Here is a 22,165-nt window from a genome sequence, read left to right on the forward strand (position 1 = left end):
AGTGGGAAAAAAAAAATAATGAAGAATCCAGTGGAATCTTGAGTGACAGCCTCAGCCTTTCCATGGCACAGGTTTGGAGTTGCGATTTGGGGTTTCCTAGTACCTTTTCACGTAGGTGTTTGAGACTGTGATTTAGAAGGCTGAGTCAGCTGGAAGACTGACCTCTGGATAAATGAGGTATTATTCATCTCTGCGTGGTATATCATTGTGTCCATAAATACGTGGCTTGGATAAATCAGAAAACAAGCATGGGAGTAGACAGATGAATTGGGAAGCTATTATTATAGTGCCGCAGGAAAGTGATGTGAGGCTTATCTGAAGTGATAATAGGAGGATGGGATGGACTTTTGAAAAAAAACGTAGAGGGGTGTGTGTGTGTGTGTGTGTGTAATACCCATGTTCTTTTTAGCAAGTACAACCCTCCTTCACCAGCTCCACATTTATTAACTTTTCCATGTTAAACCAATCCTATCTCAATAGCCCTTAAAAAAGAAATTTCAACAAAACCACCTCAATCCCAAACAATTCAGAATTGCTTTCCTTAGGAAAACTTTTCTTTTTTCAACCTTATTTGGAAGTAATAGTTTCTTCCTTACTTGTGTGTGTGTGTGTGTGTGTGTGTGTCTGTGTGACAGTGGAGGTGGTGAGAGTAAGATGTTTAAGACTATTCCATAACACAGCAACCATATGGTTGATTGTAAAGCAACCATACTCCAATAAAAGTTAATTTAAAAAAAGCCTATTCCAAGGTTCCTTACATGCACCCCAATGTTCATAGCAGCACTATTTACAATAGCCAAGATGCGGAAGCAACCTAGGTGTCCATCAACAGATGAATGGATAAAGAAGGTGTAGTATATATATACAATGGAATATTACCCAGCCAGCGCAATCCAAAAATGGGCAGAAGACCTAAATAGACGTTTCTCCAAAGAAGATATACAGACTGCCAACAAATACATGAAAGGATGCTCAACATCATTACACTTTGTTATAAAGCAGAAACTAACACACCATTGTAAAGCAATTATACTCCAATAAAGATGTAAATAAAAATCAAAAGGAAAAAAAAAGAATGAAATAATGCCATTTGCAGCAACATGGATGGACCTAGAGAATATCATACTAAGTGAAGTCAGACAAAGACAAATATTATATGATATTACTTGTATGTGGACTCTACAAAAATACAAATGAATCTATTTACAAAACAGAAACAGATTCACAGACATAGAAAACAAACTTCCTAAAGGGGAAAGGGGGGCAGATAAATTAGGTGTGTGGGGATAACAGGTACACACTACTATATATTAAATAGATAAGCAACAAGTATTTACTGTGTAACACAGGGAACAATGTTCAATATCTTGTAAGAACCTATAATGGAAAATTATATATGTATAACTGAATCTGCTGTACACCTGAAACTAACACAATATTGTAAATTAACTATACTTCATTTTTTTAAATGTAGGAAATAAAAGACTATTCCAAGGTTCTTAGCTTGAGCATGTTGGTAAACAGTGGTGCTCTGAACTATGAGAAGCTGGTAGAAGAAACAACTTTGGGCAGGGAGGATATTAGAAAAATAAATTTGGCTTTGGACATGTTGCCTTGAGGTAGCTATAAACGATATGTCATGGTTTGTAGTCAGACAAATCCAGGTTCAAATCCCAGCTCTGCCGTTTATTTAGTTATGTGATCTTAGGCAAGTTACTTAACTTCTCTGAGCCTCCTGTTCATCTGCAAATTAAGGTTGTAAAAAATGTACAAACTTATTAATGAGGGTTAAATGACTATCCGTATATACAGTCATAGATAGATATAGATAGATATTACCAGCACAGTACCAGCAGCGATATCCATGGCAGTTTGTAATTCCTGTCCTTCGTCCCTAAAAACAATGTACATTAACATAAACAATCGAATAGAGTGACATGCTCTGCTTTTTTAAGGCACTTTCAGAAAAATACTTTTATTTGTAAAAACTTGAAATATAGTGCATGACCAAGCCAAAACTTTATATCGCAGGAGTAATTTAAAAGTGTTTTATTTACATAATCAGTGAAATGTTTTACTACAGCGGGAGCTCGCTAAATGCCCCCCGCTCTAAGCCAAAACCGGGTCCGATTCTATAACAGGGAGCATGTGGGTGTATCTGAATGGAGTTGCGCAGTAACGAGGCATAGGAACCATCCAGTTCTGCACAGCCCTTGCTACAACTCTTAAAGTTTAAGGATATTGGAAAAGAATGTGGTTTGATGAGGAAGGAAATAAAAAGGGGAAGGAAAGGTATCAGTAAAAATAAAGAAGGAAGATACATTTGCCACATTTACTGATCTTTCACCAGGAAGATAAGAAATTATCTTCCTTAATACACATCCAAATTAGGATGGCTTTTCCCAAGGATACATTGCAGTTTGGGCTGTGGGAAGACTGCCTCTTCCCACCCTGTCCGGAAAGCTGCCTTCGGACAAACGACTGCGTTTGAGAGAATCCCAAATTGACCTTTTTCTCACCTCCAAGAAAAATCCCTGCTCGTAGCGCACGCCTGACTTCTTTGGGCTGGCCCACATTTTGCGAGGGTTAAGACACAGACGCAACTCCAAGGCAGAATTCTTTGGCTCCACGACTCGGCATCCGGGTGTGCCCCACCCCATTTTTTAAAAAAAGCCAGATCCTTGAGGCTTCATTCTCAAAATAGCTTGCCAAGAGCCCCTTGTTTTTTGTAGACTGCCTCCCAACTCCTTCCTTCCTATAAACGTGTTTTCGCTTTTAGTGCACTCTTTAATTCTGGTGGGCTTAGTTATCGCAGTAAATAAAAACGTCCCTCAAGTAATTTCTCACTATGATGTCTCACAAACCACTGACCTCATTCACCTTAGTGTTTAAGCAGCTGCGTATCGTTGTCAAGGTACAAAGAGGTGCAGCTTGCCCTGAAAGGGATTTTTTTTTTTCTTAAAGAGTTTAAGAAAGAAAAAAAATCGCTCATAAATTGTTTATATCCAGTAAAGCAAAGTTGGATGACATTTTCTGTGGCTGATTACAACAGTTAAATAGAACAAATCTGGGAAGGGAGGAGCGCTGCGTAAACAACACTGTGTGGCTTCTGGAGATTTTATATTCTTATTGTACACGCGGAAAGAGCTTAATCTAAGGAAGGTTCTCAATCAGACAAGGGATCGTATCAAACTCCACTTACTGTGTGACCTTGGATAAGTCACCGAACCCGACTGCGCATTTGTTTATTTATGTGCCAGTTGGGGAATGAGATATGCTTCGTGAGACTTCTGCCAGGATTATGTGAGACATTGTGTGAAATCTCTTTTGTACGTAAGAGCTCATTAAACGTTAGTTGCAGCTACTGCTCCTTCCCAGAATGGCCGTTCGTTACTCCCAAATTCCGGAAACTGTTTTCGACAGTTTAACACCCTTGGCTGTAAAAGGATGAGAAGAAACAACACTTCTATACCCGGGCTCACTTATTTGCTAGAAAACGCTTTAAACTTTCGATGGGCAAAATCCACTTCACTGGTGGCGGGACCCGCTTTGAAAGCACCCCAACCCAGTTCTCTCCCCAGTGCATTGTGGGAAGTGTAGTCCAGAGCTCCAGGTGCTTGAGTACAGAAAAGCGGGGAGTAAACTACAACTCCCAGAAGGGAAAGGAACGGGACTATTTCCCAGTCGGGCGGTAGCGCTGTGGGAGGGAATTGGCAGTCTCGCTGCCTACGTGGGAGGGAAGGGAGGGTTGGGGGAAGTGTGGAAAAGCAGAACCAGAGCGGCTGCCGCCTGAGGCAGATTTGGTGGGAGAAGTAGAGGGGAGGAAACGGGTGGAGGGGTGAGGTGAGGAGGGCATCTGGGTCGCTGCTTCCGGGCGGCATAAAGTTCTTCGCAATGTGGCTGAAGCCCGAGGAAGTGCTCCTGAAAAATGCGCTGAAGCTGTGGCTGATGGAAAGGTCCAACGATTACTTCGTGCTGCAGCGGCGTCGGGGCTACCGGGAGGAAGGCGGCGGGGGGCTCACAGGTAAGCTTTGGCCATCCCCCTCACCCCCTCGCCTCTGGGCCGTGTTCGCTGGTACTTAAAAGGTGTTGAGGGACACAGTCGTCGCCGCCCGCCGCCCGATCCTAAACCCTGGGCGTGGGGGGGTGGGTACTGGGGTTCTTCTCCCGCCACCACCTTTCCTTCGCCCTCACTGAATCCTGAGAACGCCTCCCTGGACCAGCAGTCGATCTTTGGGTGGAACGGGGAAAGGGAGGAGGGATTCCTTCTGAAGCCCCTGCCCTGTCGCTTTCCATGGGGGAGGGGGCTGGTAACGAGCGTTAGACGTGGGCAGGTCGCATTTAGTCTGGTGACCCGGGCCAGTTCGCAGTTGTGCACTTAACTTTTTTCACAAGCCTCCCAGCCCTTCCCCTGCCCCCCATCGGTAACAGCCACGCTGGGGGTGGGAGGTGTAATTGTGTGGGAGGAGGGATGATGAGGAAAAAGGGAGGAGCTCCAATCCTGTCTCGAGGAATAGGCATCAAATGAGAGGTTAGGGAGTCGGGGAGGGTCCGAGTGCGGGGGAGGTGAGGGGTAGGTCTCAGAATTGCTGAACCCTCGGATTTATCATCTTTCACTTTGTCTCCAAGTTTTCAATCCTTGGGATCCCCTCTCAAAGTAACCTTCGTAATTCATTTCTCTCTGGAGGAAAGAGAGAAATGCCCTTTCTTTCAAAACCAAGGTTGTAAGCAAACCAGTTAAACAAACGGAAGTTTCTCTTCCCGCCTAATCTATCCTGCCTTCACTTCTTTGATTTACAAATCAAGAACTCTGTCTGGGTCTAGTGTTTAAAGCCTCCAAAGAGTTTTGGTCTGAGACCTGTCGTCTTGGGCAGGGGCATGCAAACTTTTGGTCATTGGGAGACCAGAGCTCTTTATCATGACAACTTCTAGTTTGATATTGTGGCCTTGAAGTGATGAACCAGGCTTAATTCAGCAGCGAGATTGAACGGGAAGAGGGAAGAGTCCCAAAACCTTCATGTTAGTCCCATCCTAATCTCCTGTTGAATTACATTCGACAAATTCTTTCATTTATTCAATCTGAAGCGCCTACTATGTGCCACATGGAATGCTAGGGTACAAAGATAATTAACATTCAGTTCCCTGCCTTCGAAGTGCTCTTAATCTGGCAGAGGGTCGGGTTTGGGGGAAGTAACCAGCAAACCAGGCAAATTATAATTATAACCCGTTAACTACTAAACCAGGCAAATTGTAATTAGAACCAAATAACTGAAGGGTTGGGTAAAGATTCATGGAGGAGGGACATTGCTTTTTCTCTTCCGGTAAATGGTGTCTACCTCAGATATGAGAGGATAAAATGAAAGTTAACAGGAGCCAAATCAATGTGTTTTGTTAAGATGGTGATGAACATGTGCTGTTATTTCCTTTTTTTTCCAAGACCCCAGCAGTGTGGAGAGAATTTTGAGGTTCTATGGGACATTTAAAAAAAAATCTTGCATGACCTATTCATCCTATCCAGCGTCTGAAAAAGCTCTCTTGAAAATATGGCAACAAAAATTGCCTGATTAAATTTCACATTTTGTCGTTTTCTCATTCTCAAAAATTACCAGTGTTATTTTGCAGAGGAGTCTTTCCATTTATTAGATATATATGTTTACCAGATTAAAACTTGAGAATCAATGGTCATAATTACCCAGTGACAATTCACCCACTTGAGTCCGTTGAGAACAGATCGGAATATATTTAAAACAGATTTTCCAGCCCAGTGTTACAGCACAATATTTTGGTTCCCCATAATCTTACTTTACCAGAATTTTTCTGGTACTCCTGGCCTCATCTACCAAAGAAGTGTATTTCACTTTGTTACAACTACTGTGTTCCCGAAAATTAATAAGTAAATCAGCTTTTTGAGAATCAAATCACTGTTATGTAGTAGTAAATGTTTTTTTACTGTTGCAAATTTTCTTTATATAATCACTCCTTGCTTTCTGTGTTTGGTTTTTCATTTGACATAGTTTTTTTTTTTTTGCCACGCGGCTTGTGGGATCTTAGTTCCCCAACCAGGGGTTGAACCTGGGCCCTCGGCAGTGAGAGCTCGGGAGTTGTAACCACTGGACCTCGAGGGGATTCCTTTGACATGCTTTCATAGAGCATGGATCAGTTGCACCAGTTTCTTATCTCTATCCTACCCACTCCCATTTACTCTAGCCCCATTTCTTTAGAATAAGAGAGTGTTTATCTGAAGAAATAAACCAAGATTTCTTTTTTTAAAAAATAAATTTATTTATTTTTGGCTGCGTTGGGTCTTCGTTGCTGCGCGTGGGCTTTCTCTAGTTGCGGCGAGCGGGGGCTACTCTTCCTTGTGGTGCGCGGACTTCTCATTGCAGTGGCTTCTCTTGTTGCGGAGCACCAGCTCTAGGTGCGCGGGCTTCGGTAGTTGTAGCAGGCGGGCTCAGTAGTCATCTCTCGCAGGCTCCAGAGCACAGGCTCAGTAGTTGTGGCGCACGGGCTTTGTTGTTCCGCGGCATGTGGGATCTTCCCGGACCAGGGCTCGAACCCGTGTCTCCCGCATTGGCAGGCGGACTCTTAACCACTGCGCCACCAGGGAAGCCCTAAACCAAGATTTCTGCCACACATGTATGTTGAGAACAGCCACAGCCCCATTTTGTGGTTAGTTCGTTATCTCTGCATGTTTGCTTTATCTGTTGTATTGTCAAGATGCTTGAAATTACCACATGAGAGCTACCACTATATTTCGTGTAAATTAAACAAAATGGATCAGAATGGAACAAAGAGGTGTTTTTAAGGTTTGTTTGGTTCTTTGTGGTCCAGAGCAAAAGTGTGCTGATTTTCATGGCTGCTCGATTACTGTATTCTTACTTAAAATCGTGAAGCCAAAAGCTTTGATGTGCTTTACCACAAATCCACATTTGGATTAGCTCTCACAGGAGTTTGACTGTGTGCCAGCATAAGCTTGCCTTTGTCCATTTTGTTTGCTAAAATCCAATGTTACATGCTCCCCCTTTAAGATATTCGTTTATATATTTTTTAATGAAGAAAAGATAATGACCATCTAGAAATGTTAATAGTTGTACTTTCTTTAAGATTTCATTTCTTGGCCATGTGATAATTGGCAATAAGCACCAGCAATGTAATGACTTTAGCTGTGGATTTGGTGAAGTTAGTTGACTCTTTTTTTTTTCTTTCATTCTAATAATGGAATTGGAGCAACAGAGAACCCTAGGATGGTTTTAGCAAGAGACTAATTTGGAAGTTAGAGTTCTTAAATCCTTTTCTAAATTTCTGAAACACTTCTAGTGGATATCTGGTAGATTACTTACCATTTGCCTGACTGTATCTTACTTAATTGTCCTGGTTCACAGCAGGGTGGAATATCTTGTGAAAATTTTTGTTATACATAAGATTATTTTTCAGATAAAGTGATCTGTACTTTATTACTTCTCATTTAGAGAAGTAATTCACCCTTCTGTAACTGTATTTTTGCAGTTACCTTGCATTATTCCTTGTTCCTCCTGTCTGATAAGTGTGATGACTTTTCTTTGGCACCTAAATTTAGCACCTGGCTTTATGTAATTAAAAATAATTTATGCATATTTGGCTTATTAAGCACAAATGAACAATTTGCTCTGCTTGGCAGATGGGAGCTACTACATGAGTGAAATTATGGGGCTACATTCTATTAAGTGTTCTAGTGTATGGGACTTAGGGAGGTCTGCCAATTAGGAAGCTTTAATTTAGATAGTTTGTTGAGAGTATTTTGCTCTTGAATCTTCCGTATCTGAACAGTGTAAGCAGGTTCTTGTGTGTTGGATTGACAGCCTCCCTCAGTAGGCCTCTTTTTTTGTGATGTAGAACAAGACTAAGAAATAAAACATGAAAATGGAGGATGTTTCCTTATCTCTTCTTTCATCTTGGCATCATTACTTTGAAATTAAACCATCTGTAGAAACTAGAACATGGTAATGTTTGAAATGAGCTTTCCATTTCAAAATGTTTTATGATATTTATATAAACTTAATAAATCACTATGTGAGTTATCATAATTAATAAACACATACATAAAAAACAATAAGGTAGCCTTTTAAAAAAGTTGTTAATGACCATCCCTCAAAAATACAAGGCTTTTCTCTCCTTTTTCCCTACCCCGAGCTCAAGGACCAAACTCTGAAAATGTTCTCAGTTTTCCTTGGCAAAATATCCCTGCATTCCATGCTCACAAAGGAACCATCTGGTAAAATTTTGGCCTCCCAGGTACCTCATTACTGGGACCAGGGTGCACAAATGGTGGCCTTGACATTTCATTTTACATAAGGAAAGCTCAACCCTCCCCCACCACACATACACTGTAAATTAATAAATATAATTTTCGCTTATTAAAGAGAAAATCCCATAGGGCAACCCCTAGGGAGGCAAATCACACTGTATGCTCCGCTCCTTTTTTCCCTCCCAGGAACCTGGATCCCTGTGAAATCAAGCAAACAATTGCCTTTAAAGATTTCCTAGAATGATAAAGGACAGCTTTGTAGGAGGTTTTGACATATGAAGGATGGTCAGTGTCACCAATTTTTCTAGGTAGTAATGGAAGGATTATTATTTTTTTTGGTAGGGATACATCTATATTATTATCTGTCTAAAACATTAATTATGCTTACAACTGAATTTTTTTAACATCTTTATTGGAGTATAATTGCTTTACAATGTTGTATTAGTTTCCGCTGTACAACAAAGTGAATCAGTTATACGTATACATATATCCCCATATCCCCTCCCTCTTGCGTCTCAAAGGATTGTTGACTGCATACCTATAAGCTTTGGGCCTTTCTTCAGATACCTGGTAATACACTGCTCTCTCTCCCTTTCCCTTCCCCTGCTTGCTGCTGGGGTCTTTCCTCCCTTAAGCATAGGCTGGAAACCACCACTCCAGTTGACCTTAGGGTCCTGAATCCTCAATCCTCAAGAGTTACGTTAAAGTAATAATGATGTAGATTGTATGCAATTAGGTTGGTTTCTTTTCTTTCTTTCTTTTCTTCTTTTTTGTTAAGATATTGGAGATTTATAATGTAAGTAGGAAATCAATATTTGCTGTCAAGTAGATGTCGTTCTAATGAAAAGAGAATCAAGACTTAAAAGTGTTGATACTGACCATCCTTCATTTTTCAAAACCTACAGAGTTGTTCTTTATTGTATCATTCAAAGAGATCTTTAAAGGTAATGTGTTACTTGATTTCACCTGTATCAAAATGTCCCAGGGAGGGAACTGAGCACAGTGTGATTTGCCCTCCCCAGGGGTTACCCTATGAGATTTTAAAAAATAAGTCAACTACAAGCTAAAATCCACAAATGCTTGAATACACCACCTAGTCCAGTGATTCCACTTACCCCATTCACCCTGCTTCCTTTATCTTCCCTGTTTCTTTAATATTTTTATGTGTCTATTCAGTTGTAATTGTTTTACAAAGGCTTTGTTTTGTCATTTGTAAAATGGGAACAAAACTTATTTTCCCTATCTCATGGCATCGTTATGTGAGTCAAATGAGTTTTGAAACCTTCGAGCAACTATATAGACATTTGAAGTTCATTTATCTATTAATGAAGGTACGAGATGTTAAGTGCCATTTTCTTTACCCAAAGACCAAATGAGGATCTGTATTTGTACCATTTTCCCTAGTAATTACTTTTCCCATGTTGTATATAGAAATTGATTTGGAGTAGTAACTTTGAGTATATACAATATGCAGTGATATCACTACAAAATCAAAACACTGATAGTTAATCACTCAAGAATTTTGATATGATAATGACTATGCATGTATGGTTTTTTGGGTGGTTTTTTGGCCGCATGGCTTCTGGGATCTTAGTTCCCCAACCAGGGATTGAACCCAGGCCCTCGGCGGTGAGAGCGCAGAGTAATAACCACTGGACCACTAGGGAATTCCTGCATCTATGGTTTTTAATCAAAATAATATACAGCAATTAGAATAAAATAGCAGGACAGAATTTCTTTTTGACCTACAATTTCCCCAAACCCAGAAGTTCTCAAACAGTGCTTCTGTAGATCCAAGTATAAGCATCACTTGTCTTAGTGGTATTGAAGAGTATGTATAACTTTAGTTATCTTAGTTACAGTTTTCAAAACGTAATACTTGAAGAAGAAATAATGATTCAGCTGGTGAGAGCCCGTGTTTCTGGTGGACAGTTGTGGACGGAGTATAGATGTAAAGTAAGCTAAAAATTAGTAAAATAAAGGGCACTATAAAGTTTACCATGTTGCTGTACAGCTATGACATGGATTTTATATTACCTTGATGTTAGAAAATCTGCCCAGTTTTTCACCTTTTGCTGCTGTCATATGAGCACGACAGGTAAGAGTAAATCCTAAATGTGATGTTACAAGATACATTCATTCAACAGATAATTACCTAGTGTCTTCTAAAAATCAAGCACTGTTTTAGGTGCTAGAGATAACAGCAGTGAGCAGAGCAAAATCCCCATTCTCATGGGACTAACATTTTAGTTGAGGGAGGCAAATAAACAAATAATATATGGCTGGTGGCAGTAAAGGATATGAAGAAAAATAAAGTAAGGTATAGTAATAGAGAGGGGAGGGGATTGGTATTTTAGATAAATTTGGTGTAGGAACACTTCTTTAAGGTAACCTATGCGCAGCGACCAGAGGGACTAGAGTATATGAGCCAAGCAGGTTTTTGGGAGCAGAGTGAATATACATAATTCTGTCTGGGAATTTCACTGTGAAGGGAAGCAGAGAAATGGGTAGTAGCTGGCTGCTGTCCTGGGTATTGGGTATACAGTGATGAATAAAACAGAAATAGTTTCTACCCCCACAGACTTTATAATCTGGTGGGACAGACAAACAATAAACAAGTAAGCAAGCAAAAAACGTAATTATTGAGGTAGTCAGTAATAACATCAGCCTGGTTTGAGTGGCTTATAAATAGTCATGCATGAGGAGTATTTGAAACTCCCAAAGCAATTTTCCAGGACCAGATCTGGTGTAAAGTATGCTTATCTAATGTCCTGTTAAATGATACAAAGATTTCCTAAAAGCAGTGATTAATAACAATAGGTGGTATTCTGGTGGCAGAATCCCAGTGTGACATCTGTGGAGCAACTTGCCAAAAGCCAGTTTGGATTGTTTTTTAAAATTAAATCAGCCATCTCTCAGCACCAACAATATCTGGGCTGTGGTTTGGTAGAGAGAACTGGGGAGGACATTCTAAGTGGGAGGAATAATATGGTAGTGAAAAAGCAAAAGATGGCAGTTGTTGGGGACACAGCAAGTACTCCAGATTCATTTATTTGTGGTTGAAAATATGAGACTCAAGATACAGTGCCCTTAGCAACCAGAAAGGTTGTTGAAGAGCAATGTCCTCATCTATAGAAGAGGAAAACCCGGAAAACCAGAGAGAGAATATCAAAGGGACCTGAGAATTAAACCTTTGTTGTTTTTTGTCTCCACTGCCCTTTCAATTCCCGCCTAGATGGTCTTGTTTTTTCCTCTCTCACTCCAGTATAAAAAAGTGAAGTTTTAATCATTAGTTCTTCTCTTGTTTTAAACTAACCAAAATCATGGGGCCAGCTTTAGTTCTTTTAAATAATGATTTTAAAGCACTGTACTATGTATGAGTTTTCATTTGCTGCCACACGTGCTTTTTGCTTTGCACCTGGGAATTCAGATGTTGTATTTTTAAAAATTTTCTGAGGGCTACTCATTTTGTACAGTGATGCATAAGTCTTGAAGTGTATTAAGGTGCTGTAAATAAAGGTGGTAACAATTCTCATATTTCTCCATGTTTTAATCTTTAGAAGTATAGCTGGATTCGATTAATAGTTCATTTATGCTTTTTTATCCCCATGACACTGTAATCTGCCATTTATGTCATCAGTTACTTACCTTTAAAAAATTCTAAATCCTTTAATGAAACAAAAATTTCAGTTAGGGAAGGAAAGGAGAGCTTAGGTATATCTAGTTTTCAAGTAAATGTCTTTAAAAAAATGAAGGGAGAGAGAAAACAGGACAAAAGAGTTATTTTTATTAACAGTTTTCCAAAGCTCTTAGTGTAAAGTTGGCAGCTTTCAAAATGTCAGCTGTGGCTATTGGATAGTTGTAAAATAAGCATTCACAGTCTTGTTTTAAGGACTTAGAACTGGCAGCAAAAGCAGTAGAAACAGGAAAACCTACAACCTCTACTGAGAACACTACTTTCTCCTATTTGAATGTATTTCCTACTAAGAGTGCTGTCATTTTACTAATTAGTTTGTTCATCAACTTTTAATGAACTTGAGATTATAAAAAATTCAGTAAAGGTGTACTTGTTTGACTTTGTAAATACGGCAACTTAAGGCAAGATACAAAATCCACTATAAAGTTCCAGTAATCATTTCTATGGCCCCAAATTATAATCTAACATTTTACTTAGAATGGAAATTAAATCTTGTTTGTATTAGGAAGTTCATTTTAATGACTTCTGTAGCTAGAGCAGTGTTGCCTTACACAGTGTCCTCAATCTACTTTACAAGCAGAAAGAGCCACTTGTCAAATGAAAGTGTACTAAACTAGCACATTGATAATGAGTACCATCTTCAAGCTTTGGCTCTTTTATAGTGGCCCTTCCTCCAACACTCAGCTCTTGGTCCTACTTGTTCATCATTATCATTAACCTAATATAAAAAAGAAATGTTTATCAAATTTGCAGGTGTCTGAAAATGGAAAGGGACAGTTAATACCATAGATCAGTTTTCTCAACACTGGCCGTAGATTCAACTGAGAACCTTTTAAACAAACTAAATGACACTGGAATATTTATGGGTAAAATGATATGATATCTGGGATTTACTTTAAAATACTCTAGAAGGGATTAATGATAGAAGATTGGCAAAATGTTGATAATTATTGAAGTTATGTGATGGGCACATGGAAGTTTTAGTTTATTATTCTGTTTTTGAAAATTTTTATAATACAAAGTTAAGGAAAAAACAGAATACCCGGGCCCTGTCCCAGATGAATTAAATTAGAATCTCCAGGCTTTAGTAATTTTAAAAGTCGAGCTTGAGGAGTTTTTGAAAGTCCTCCAAATGATTCAAACCTGCAGTTAGGGTTGAGAATCACTATCATAGAAGGTAAAATCAAGATTCAGATAGAACTGGACAAGTTAGAAGGCTCAGTTAAAATCAGTGAGCTAAAAGTTATCATAGGTAAATGTAAACTGCATTTAGGTTTTTTAAAAAATCAGCTGTACAGGACAGAGAATACCTAGGTTGGTGCTTATGTTTGTGAAGAAGATCACAGTGGATTGGTTGATCACAAGCTTAGTATGATAATAATATGACATAGGGACTGAAAAAGCTGGTATGATCTTTGACGGCATTAATAGAACCATGTAGCCCACAATATAAAAAGCCTGCATTTGTTCAGATCTTACCTGGTATTCAGGTTGAGTGGCACATTTCATAAGAGACTTTGACAAATAGGTGTGTTAAGAGAATGATAGAAGAAATAATAAGAGTTCCAGACAATCTCATGCAACAAACTGGTGAAAGAACTAGGTATATTTTAAGGTAGGCGAGGAGAAGAATAAGCAAGGGGAGACAAGGTAACTATAATAATACTTGAAGACCCATCATATTGAATAGAGCATATGTTTTGTATTACCCCAAAGTTGCAAGGAAGTATTGAATAGCATTTTACTTATCCTAAGAAAGACCTTCCTTTTTCTTTTTTTTAAGTGTATAAGAAATACCTTCATTTTTCTATCTTAAGGGTTAAAAAATGTTCATTGTAAAAATTTCAGAAAATATGTGTAGGTGTAAAAAAGAAAATAATGATCACCCATCATCCTGCTGCCTGGAGATAACCACTGTAACCAGGATTGGCTACCTAATGTGTGTGGCCCAGTGCAAAACGAAAATGCAGGGCTCTTTGTTCAAAAATTTAGAATTTTAAGATGGGTGACAGTAGCGTATTAAAGCAAGCGCAGGGCCCTTCTGAGCATGAGGCCTTAATGGACAGGCCACAAGCTCATAAAGCCAGCCCTGATTATAACATCTGGATATATACAGTTCACCCTTGAGCAACATGGGGTTTGAACTGTGCAGGTCCACTTATATGTGGGGTTTTTTTCTCCAGTAAATACAACAGTGCTACATGATCTGCGGTTGGTTGAACCCGAGGATGTAGAACCGCAGATAAGAAGGGCCGACTATGAAGTTATACGCAGATTTTTGACTGTGTGGCGGTTACCTCCCCTAACCCCTGTGTTGTTCAAGGGTCAACCATAAAATATTTTAGAAATAACTTTCTAATTAGTAGAAATTCCCACCAATGCAATAGGCTGCCTTGGGAGAACTCTGGAGTTTACAGGAAAAAGCCAGGCTTTCTATCAGGGATACCATAGAACAGACGAATGTATGGGTAGTTGTACTACATGACATGCTAGGGTGTTTTTCATCTCTGACATCAGTGATGCTCTATCTCTATCCATCCAAATAACTGGTTCATGAACAATAATCATTACCTGTAAATTGCCTATTTTTTAAAATCACAGAACCTTGCTTTTTTTGTTATCTTGCTGTGTCATTTAATAAAGTATTTCACATCACTTATGGTGATGAGTTTCCTTAAGAAGTTTGTTGCTACTTATATGTCAGGATGCTACCAAAACCACATAGACCTTTAATAGGGTCTAGAACATTGATACCTTACTCAGTTATAGACATTCAAAGAATGATTTGAATTTCTTGATATTTTTAAATCTCTTGTTCTGTCATGCAGCTGAGAGACCGTATCTATTCTGTTCCCAATTTAATATTGCTATAGAACTTCCCATATGTAGGCTGATTCATGACCTTGGATATTCAGGCTGTCAGATGATAAACCTCTGTGTGTATGGAAAGGCAACCCAAAGTTGTCTGCTTGTTTTCTTGTACTTTTAGAACCCAGACACTGGCACATATTAATTCCTAAGTGACTTGCAGGGACTTGATGATGATTATAGCTTAATGCGCTGGAAGACTTCCCCAAGTGACTAGAAATGTATTCTAGCACTAGCTTCCAAATTATTTGTTGCATGATTTTACACTAACTGCCTGATTTAAAGCACTTACAAGAACCGAACAATTTCCTTTCTACGTAGTGTAAAGCACTTATAATCTTGCAAACATTTCTGTTGCAAAAAAATGACCTTTCCTGCCAGTGGTTTTGACCACTTTGTCTGTCCCCAGTCTCAAACTTTCTATCAAAGAGTTAATTGTTATTGTTACTCAGGAATGATTATCTGTGGCCTCTCCTTTCCTTTCTACCTCCTCACACATCCACACTTCCACTGTTAACTTTCAGCTGAGCCAAACTTTTCTTTACCTCTTTGTTCTTTTTCTCATTCTTCTAATACTGCTTTTTCTAGGATATATAAAGAAGAAAATAGAATTTGAGCTACTTTTATTTAAAATGTGGTAAACATGAAATAAATGATTTTCCTCGCAAATTTGAAAAAAAAATTTTGAAAGCTTTTTTAGATCTTAAATTCTTGGAAGCCAAATCCAGCAGCTTTAACAGTGCCGTGTTTAATGAATGCTTTTGTTTGAACTCCTTTATTTTGACAGTTTTGTCAAGGTATTGCATGTTTATTTATATAAACAGACATTCATACACTTGATTCCATTTTTTTCAACCTGAAGATAGTTAACTCTTTTGGTTGTTTTTTACTACCACTCTTTTATCTATTTTAGTATTTTCACTTTCCCATCTTCAAATTGAGAACATCCTCCTTTTTTCCATTTCCCGAATAATTTCAATTACATTGCTCTGAAGAAGCCAGCTGCATATGTTTAGCTCCCACGTTTATTTCTTTTTTTTAAAAGACTTAAAAAAAATTTATTTATTTATTTATTTATTTATTGGCTGTGTTGGGTCCTAGTTTCTGTGCGAGGGCTTTCTCTAGTTGCGGTGAGCGGGGGCCACTCTTCATCGCGGTGTGTGGGCCTCTCACTGTCGCGGCCTCTCTTGTTGCGGAGCACAGGCTCCAGACGCGCAGACTCAGTAGTTGTGGCTCACGGGCCTAGTTGCTCCGCGGCATGTGGGATCTTCCCAGACCAGGGCTTGAACCCGTGTCCCCTGCATTGGCAGGCAGATTTTCAACCACTGCACCATCAGGGAAGCCCCCATGTTTATTTCTTTGTCTTTCACCAACTTCCACTTTTCTTACCTTATCCTTGATCTCTTAGCCAGATCTCCAATTTCTTACACTTTTTCACTCTGAAAGTGATAGATTTTGCCTTTTATCTTCAAGCTCTTCAGTAATTCCCTCATTATTAGTTGATATATAATCACTTCCTCTGTCTCTTCTCTTAATTCCCATTCTCTCTTCCCTGGTACTGTCTCTTTCATAATATTTGTTTGGATGTTCATATTTCTTTTTCTTAGTCTTCAATTCATATTAAAGCTTTTTCATATCAGATAATTTCTTTTTTTATGCAAACTTTACTTATTTATTGTTTGCCTGCGTCGTCTTAGTTGCGGCATGCGGGCTCTTCCTTGCGGTGCGCGGGCGTCTCTCTAGTTGTGGCGTGCAGGCTCCAGAGGGCATGGGCTCTAGTTTGTGGCAGGCGGGCTCTCAGTAGTTGTGGCACGTGGGCTTAGTTGCCCCACGGTATGTGGGATCTTAGTTCCCCGACCAGGGATCGAACCAGCGTCCTCTGAATTGCAAGACAGATTCTTAACCACTGGACCACCAGGGAAGTCCAGATAATTTCTTCTTTCTATAAGCTGCACGTGTTGTGATTGCCAAAATCTTTCTTGATACTTGGCCTCCACTATCAAAACCCTCTGTAAGATTGCTAATTGATGTTATGCTGCATTTGTGACCCCTATTTTTACTTTTTACCAATTCCTACATCTACTTTCGCACCCTTTTTTTTCAGCTGAGCCAAATTTCTCTTTATTTCTTTGCTCTATCTCCTAGTCTTCTAATTTACCTCCTTCTAAGCTTATAATAACTTCCTACCTCACATCTGCCAACCTACCTATCTTCTCATTCAAAGCTTGCTTGAAGTCTTAACTCCTTTTAAGTGGGTAAAGATAGGGAAATAGCCAAAGGCCTGTTTTATAATTGATTTATTTTTTCTAAGTCTATATGCTAAATAAAAGAGGAATGCCTAATAAAGTAAAACAAACACTCAACCAATCAAAGCTTCCAGAAAAGGACGGTAAATTTATGTACTTCAGCCATCTCACTGATACAGTTAAGTCAACAAATTTTGCTCCTGTTGTGTCCAGCAATATGTTGAAAGTTAGGAATACAAACGCAGAGGTAGAAGACATGGTTATTGTCCCCAGAGAACTAATAATCTAGATAAGGAGGTAAGATAAATACACATGAAGCACTTAGAAAGTAGTTGTAATAACTAGCCTAATAATCAGAATTCTAGGTTGTGTCATATAGACTTTAAGTGCCATAAGTAATCAGACAAAAGGGAAGGCATAATTGTTTGGGGTTGCCAGTGAGGATTTCATAGGGGAATTGGGTCTTGAAGGAAATGTAGAATTTGGATTAGCCAGACTGGGCTACAAGACTTGCGTTAGCATTTCTAGGTTAAAAAGAGACTTGCTTAGCAAAGACTTTAAGGGAGAAATTAGTTGTTTAAGAAAACAGCAAACTTTATTCTAGGGAGGAGTAGGAAATATCAGATAATTAAATTGAAAAAGCTAAATGATCAAAGCCTTGAATTCCAAATTGAGAAATTAAATGTTAAAAAGAAATTCCCCTTACCTAAGCATTTTAATTAATCAAGGTTTTTTATCTTGTTTAAATATCCATTGTTTTCTTATAATAGTATTAGCTAACACTGAGTCTTCTGCTATGTGCTAAGCATTGTGCTAAGTGTTTTATGTGTAATAATAACTCATTTCATCTTTACAACAACCTTTTGTGGTGGGCTCCATTTTTACCCCCTTATTTTACAAATGAGGATGAAGAAAACGTAATTACAACTGGCTCAAGTTGACACAAGTAAGTACCAGAGCCAGGATTCAAACCTAGGTAATCGCTGGTACCAGAATCTACATTCTTTTGTTTTGTTTTGTTTTGTTTTTTTTTGCGGTACACGGGCCTCTCACTGTTGTGGCCTCTCCCATTGCGGAGCACAGGCTCCGGACGCGCAGGCCCAGCGGCCATGGCTCACGGGCCCAGCCGCTGCGCGGCATGTGGGATCCTCCCAGACCGGGGCACGAACCTGTGTCCCCTGCATCGACAGGCAAACTCTCAACCACTGCGCCACCAGGGAAACCCCAGAATCTACATTCTTATCTGCTCTATACACAACCTTGTAAAGGAGGTAAATAAGTGCTGCAAATATATCATGAGGTTTAGACAACTGAACCTGACTTATTCTTTTATTGAAAGATAATATTTTCAAGAACTACTGACATTGGAGCAGCGTGATCTCTTCATTCTGAGTATATTTTTTCTTTAAGAAAAATCTCTATAAGGAAGCTTTGGGCTAGAAATTTTAAAAAAAACATTGGTTGTTAGTCATATGAAGCGATATTGATTTTATCTCTTGTAAAATCCTTGTTTCAACAGTCTCTTTATTACAATAGGGCTTCTGGTTGGGACTCTGGATTCAGTCTTAGACTCCACTGCTAAAGTAGCTCCATTTCGCATCCTACATCAGACACCAGATTCTCAAGTTTACCTGTCAATTGCTTGTGGTGAGTATGATTTTTAAAACATGGAATTCAAACAAATAAGGATCTTAAGAAATTGAATATTTAAATTTACTTATACTTCCCAGTTGTTTTGTTTTTTTTTTAAATTGATTTTTATTGGAGTATAGTTGATTTACAAATAGAGTCACAGATGTAGAAAACAAACGTATGGTTACCAAGGGGGAAACGGTGGGGGGGTGAGGGATAAATTGGGAGATTGGGATTGACATATACACACTACTATATATAAAATAGATAACTAATAAGAACCTGCTGTATAGCACAGGGAACTCTACTCAATACTCTGTAATGACTTATATGGGAATAGAATCTCCCCAGTTGTTTTGATTTAGAAACGAGTTAAATGTGCAGCTCTATTTGAGAGACTAGAAAGATATTTATTTAAGAAGGATTATAAATTATTTTTTAAAAATCCATTAATGTGAGGGACCTAAAGCATGTGTTCCAGCAGTGCTGATTCAGAGTAAATTTTGCTTAGTGCTACTGCTGTATGACTCCTTTCTTCAACTTATTGGGTTGGCCAAAAAGTTCATTTGGGTTTTCCATACCATCTTACGGAAAAACCCAAACGAACTTTTTGGCTAACCCAATACCTCTCCTGCTTAACCCAACTGCTAGGAAGATGAGAACCTCCCCCATGAAGTACTTTGTTTCATCTCTAATAACTCAGATGAGGAGAATCAAGTTCAAAACTTAAAGGTTGATCCCTAAGAAAATTTAAGCCTAAAAATCTGAACCTTTTTTAGTTACACACCGACTTTCTCGCAAAAGGCACCATATCCTTGAAATATGAAGGAATATCTTACACATAATGCTACATATTCATCTATGCTGGGGTGGTTCAGATGCTTCCACATATATCTTTTGTAGTAGAAAAGGAATTAGGATGGTTCTTCCTAACAAAGAAACTCAAAATTAAAAAAAATACAGTGACAGTTTACTTCTTTTATGATGCCATTACAATGTTGGTTTAAATTAGAATCCGAGATTTGTGGCTTTTTTAATGTTGAAAGGCTGCCTTTTTCTCATTCTTTCTCCCTTCTCCCCCCCTCTTCTTTTAAGTATACATACTTTTAAAAAAACTAAAAGCCTGTCAATTTCTGGACAGTTCATATGTGTGAACATACAGCATACAATTAATTTTTTTAAATGTGTGGCTTGTTTTGTGCATCTCCCTCTAAACTTCCTTTAGTGTTTCTGGTGAGTGTTTTCTCCTGGCTCTTTTAAATTGAATGCTGTTTAAACTAAATGCAGAAGATATTACACCTGCTGACATCATGAGATGTCTATAACCTCAACTCTAAATCTCGTTGGTAGAAATTATTTAGAAAAAAATACCCTTTTTACTTAAAAAAAATGGATGATAATACAACTTATTCCCCCAAATTAACCTGATACAGAAATATGGTAGTTACCTAGTAATGAAGCTTCTTTATACCTAAAGGACCAAAATAAAGGCCTTAAAATTTCCCCATGGCTTTTATTTGTTGTTCATTAAAGAAAGATATTACACATGGTATGATGACTTGAGAAACATGAATACAATTCTAACTGAACTGTAGGAAATAGGCGATTTTGCAGTGTCAAATTTTTTAATGTATCACTCTTCCATATATTATAAAACGTACTTAGAAGTCAGGATATTTCTTTTGAATGAGATTTGTATAATCTGCAGTGCTAGAGAGATCTTAAAGGTATGTGGGTTATAGGGGGAAATTGATAGATATTGAAATGTTCTTCAAGCCAAAACAACCCAGAGCTAAGTGTAGTATTTATTTAGTCTGACCCTCAATAAACCACCTAGCACTGATGCAGGAGGTCACAAGGATTTAACCTTGCTACAGGATTTCTAACCTCTTTCATAAAATTTCTTTAAGTTGAATAGACCTTTTAATGAAGGAGTTGACTCTGAGCAAAGGCTTCATACTTTCTGAGATAGAGTTGCCACAGTTGAAATCCACATTTACACAGTGTGCATAGGATTGTCATGTGCATGCTGTTTTCAGTCACACAGATAGGCACAGTACTGACTGTATTATTTGAAGGCCAAAGATTAAATTATGTTTATTTATATTCTGGTACTCTATATATTCTCTTAAAAGGACTGGTTACCGTAGGCACCAGTTACTGGCACCTTGTTTTCAGAATTTTATATCTTTTCTCATGAGTTGTATTTACTTTTCTCCACTTTCCTTAAATATTTTATCCTTTCTACTTATAGCATTCCTACCCACATATAGTGATGAAATAGAGAATAAATGTAGTACCCTATTCTTTTATGATGATCATTTTTGAAAATGAGCAAATATAATTTTATTTCTTTTAAAACTAAGCTTATAAATATCAAGAGCAGTTTTTTGTGTGTGGAGTTTTCTTTGAGTCTTCCATTCTCTTTTATTATGAATCAGGAGCCAACAGAGAAGAAATAACCAAACATTGGGAATGGTTAGAACAAAATATCATGAAGACCTTGTCTGTGTTTGATTCTAATGAAGATATTACTAATTTTGTACAAGGAAAGATAAGAGTAAGTGGCATGGATATATTTTGTAGATGGAATACTAAAGTCTTTGACCCTCTTATTTGAGGATCGAAGCTGCATGGCAGGTCATTGTTTTACTGCCACCTTTCAGGATTGGCAGAAGCACATATATGAATATCAGAATCAGAACTAAAGACATTGTAAAGTTAGCAGTTAGTCTTTGGTGCCCTTGTGAGTGCTATTAGGGATATTTTCATTTCAGAATCTTTTGCGTTTGCAGTTTGAATGAACCCTTCACTCAATCAAAATAATATTTAGCACCTCTATTTGTGGTAGCTCCTTGTGAGGCATTAGAAAAAGCCTAATTACAAAATTAAACAAAATCTGCTCACCTCTGTCCTAAGAGATGTGTGTGCACATGCATGTGTGTGTGTGTGTGTGTGTGTGTGTGTGTGTGTGTGTACACAGTTTTATTCAATGAATTGTTTAAATATGTGAGAGATATTTTTGTTGGTAGGTAATTACTAATTTTCAGAAAATATTTTGTCTCCTTTAGGGATTAATTGCTGAAGAGGGAAAACATTCTTTTGCAAAAGAAGATGACCCTGAGAAATTTCGAGAAGCCCTTTTGAAATTTGAAAAATGTTTTGGTTTACCAGAGCAGGAAAAGTTAGTGACCTATTACTCGTGCAGTTATTGGAAAGGACGGGTTCCTTGTCAGGGTTGGCTATATCTTAGCACCAACTTTCTGAGCTTCTATTCTTTTTTGTTGGGATCAGAAAGTAAGTGGTTTCTGTTGCTTACTATGACTTTGAACTTGCAGACTGACCTATCAACTCTGTGGTGGTGTTAGGTTGCATATAAAGTAATAGGATAGATATTAAGGGTAATTAAACTGTACATTAAAAAGTTCACTTCATCTA

General features: G+C 38.3%; 1 protein-coding gene across 2 annotated transcripts in view; it reads left to right on the forward strand.

The window, feature by feature from the left end:
• Window positions 1-3,826: 3,826 nt before the first annotated feature.
• The window catches only part of TBC1D8B (TBC1 domain family member 8B), a 72,960-nt gene continuing 54,621 nt past the window's right edge, over window positions 3,827-22,165 (forward strand). For both annotated transcript variants that reach the window (XM_024749584.1, XM_024749585.1), the window contains exons 1-4: window positions 3,827-4,024; window positions 18,632-18,742; window positions 21,169-21,287; window positions 21,799-22,024. In XM_024749584.1, the coding sequence (XP_024605352.1) occupies window positions 3,895-4,024; window positions 18,632-18,742; window positions 21,169-21,287; window positions 21,799-22,024 (586 nt within the window). In that variant the 5' untranslated portion in view covers window positions 3,827-3,894. The remainder of the gene's footprint in view (window positions 4,025-18,631; window positions 18,743-21,168; window positions 21,288-21,798; window positions 22,025-22,165) is intronic.

This window comes from Neophocaena asiaeorientalis, unplaced genomic scaffold (genome assembly GCF_003031525.2).
Source record: "Neophocaena asiaeorientalis asiaeorientalis breed wild unplaced genomic scaffold, Neophocaena_asiaeorientalis_V1.1 scaffold850, whole genome shotgun sequence".
NCBI lineage: Eukaryota > Metazoa > Chordata > Mammalia > Artiodactyla > Phocoenidae > Neophocaena > Neophocaena asiaeorientalis.